The 1,839-nt window shown below is 41.8% G+C and overlaps 1 protein-coding gene across 1 annotated transcript; it reads right to left on the bottom strand.

Moving 5' to 3' along the window:
- Positions 1-280: 280 nt before the first annotated feature.
- On the bottom strand, positions 281-1,219 carry LOC308642126 (olfactory receptor 51I2; the record flags this gene model as incomplete). Its single annotated transcript, XM_081280732.1, has 1 exon — positions 281-1,219. One exon carries the CDS (start codon positions 1,217-1,219, stop codon positions 281-283), a length of 939 nt encoding a protein of 312 aa, XP_081136858.1.
- Positions 1,220-1,839: the final 620 nt, after the last annotated feature.

Raw genomic sequence — 1,839 nt, 5'->3', positions numbered from 1 at the left:
AGCTTAGATTAATCTTCCTCCATCTTTGTTGAATCATCAATATTTTCCAATTTATACCTTTCTGTGAATGCTACTGGTGTTTTCTGAATGTTCTTTTCATTTGGAACTCCTTATTTTGTGTTACAAGTTTGTGTCTCCATTTCTTGTCTTACAACTTTTCCTCCAGGAGAGGTATCTATCTCGTAACTGATGAAGATGATAATAAATATAACAATGAGGACTCCTCTCATGAGAAGCCAGCCCATAATAAACATCAGATCCTAAAGCAGGATGTCAAAAATTACACTTTCATTCGATGAAACATGCGGACAATGGCTCGACGGATCTCCTTTGTCTTGGCGCTATAAATGAGAGGATTGAGCACAGGAGGCACAAAGAGGTAGATGTTGGACATCAGGACATGTATGTAGCGTGGGACATGTTTCCCAAAGCGATGCACTGTGGAAACTCCGATCATTGGCACATAAAATGCAAGTACTGCCAGGATATGTGACACACATGTGTTGAGAGCTTTGAGGCGTTCCTCGCGGGAAGCAATGCCCATAACAGAATGCAAAATGAGCACATAGGACAGGAAGATAAAAAGCAGGTCCATGCCAAAGGTGGATACCAGAACAAAGAGTCCATAGATGCTGTTGATAGTGATATCAGCACAAGCCAGCTTCATCATATCTGGATGTAGGCAGTAGGAGTGGGAAAGAACATTTGATCTGCAGATGGGCAGCCTCTTGATAAGAAAGGGAAGAGGGAAGAGGGTGACAAAGCTCCGAGCAGTTACAGCTAAACCCATTCCAGCAATGACTTCATTGGTGAGTACAGTGGCATAGCGCAAGGGATCACAAATAGCTACATAGCGGTCAAAGCTCATGGCCAGTAGAATACCTGACTCCATCATGGAGAAGGAGTGAATGAGAAACATCTGGATGAGGCAGGCATCAAAAGCAATGTTGCGGGCATCAAGACAGAACGTTCTGAACACAGTGGGCAGTGTGGCCAGGGACATAGCCACATCACTGAAGGACAACATGGACAGGAAGAAGTACATGGGTGCATGAAGGCTGGGCTCCATTCGAACAGCCTGTAGGATCACTGTGTTTCCCCCAAGGGCCACAGCATACATCACACAGAGGGGCCCTGCCAGCCAAGGATGAGAACTCTCCAGACCAGGGATACCAGTCAGGAGGAAAGAAGTAGGGTGAGTGACATTGAACAACCCCATGACAGGAAGAACCCAGGGTACTTCTCAGGGTCAGATCTGAGTTGGAGAATTCTAAAAGTTGTACTTACTGAAGGACAAAAAATCAGGAAGTAAGAGGGACAACTGATGGAAACAGATGCACTCATGAAATCACTGGTTCAGAGATGATGCTGGCCAACTTCTCTTCTTCATATTTTATGATCACTGGACTATAGGCTAGGCTAATGCTTCTCTCTGTTCCATGAAAGAAGAAAGACATTACCCAATACCTTAAAAATATTCATTGATTATGAGGAAAATGTTTCCTTCACATTATTAGAAACAACATTCAGTAGAAGAGGATTAATAAGAATTCATACATAATTATTATAGAAGGAAATCAGGAATTGGAGTGATCAGTAGCTATTGGAAGTGCTTAAATATTTTTTAAAAGCACTGTTTAATTCAGATGTGTCACTAATTAAGGAACGAATTCCCCAGAACTAGTGTAAATCATAAGTGAGGAGAAGGGATAGTGGGGTGTGGAAGGAATTGACTACCTCTGGATATGGCAGAATTGCTGCAAAAAAGCATCAATAAAAATAATAAAATATATATTTGTGCAAAGACTCAAAACTGTTCTATTTTTAGAAAATTGTGAA

The sequence above is a fragment of the Spermophilus citellus genome (assembly GCF_964194105.1).
Source record: "Spermophilus citellus genome assembly, chromosome: 2".
In the NCBI taxonomy this organism is placed as follows: Eukaryota; Metazoa; Chordata; class Mammalia; order Rodentia; family Sciuridae; genus Spermophilus; species Spermophilus citellus.
The sequence above is the reverse complement of the archived record's forward strand: the minus strand, read 5'-3'. Positions and strand labels throughout refer to the sequence as shown.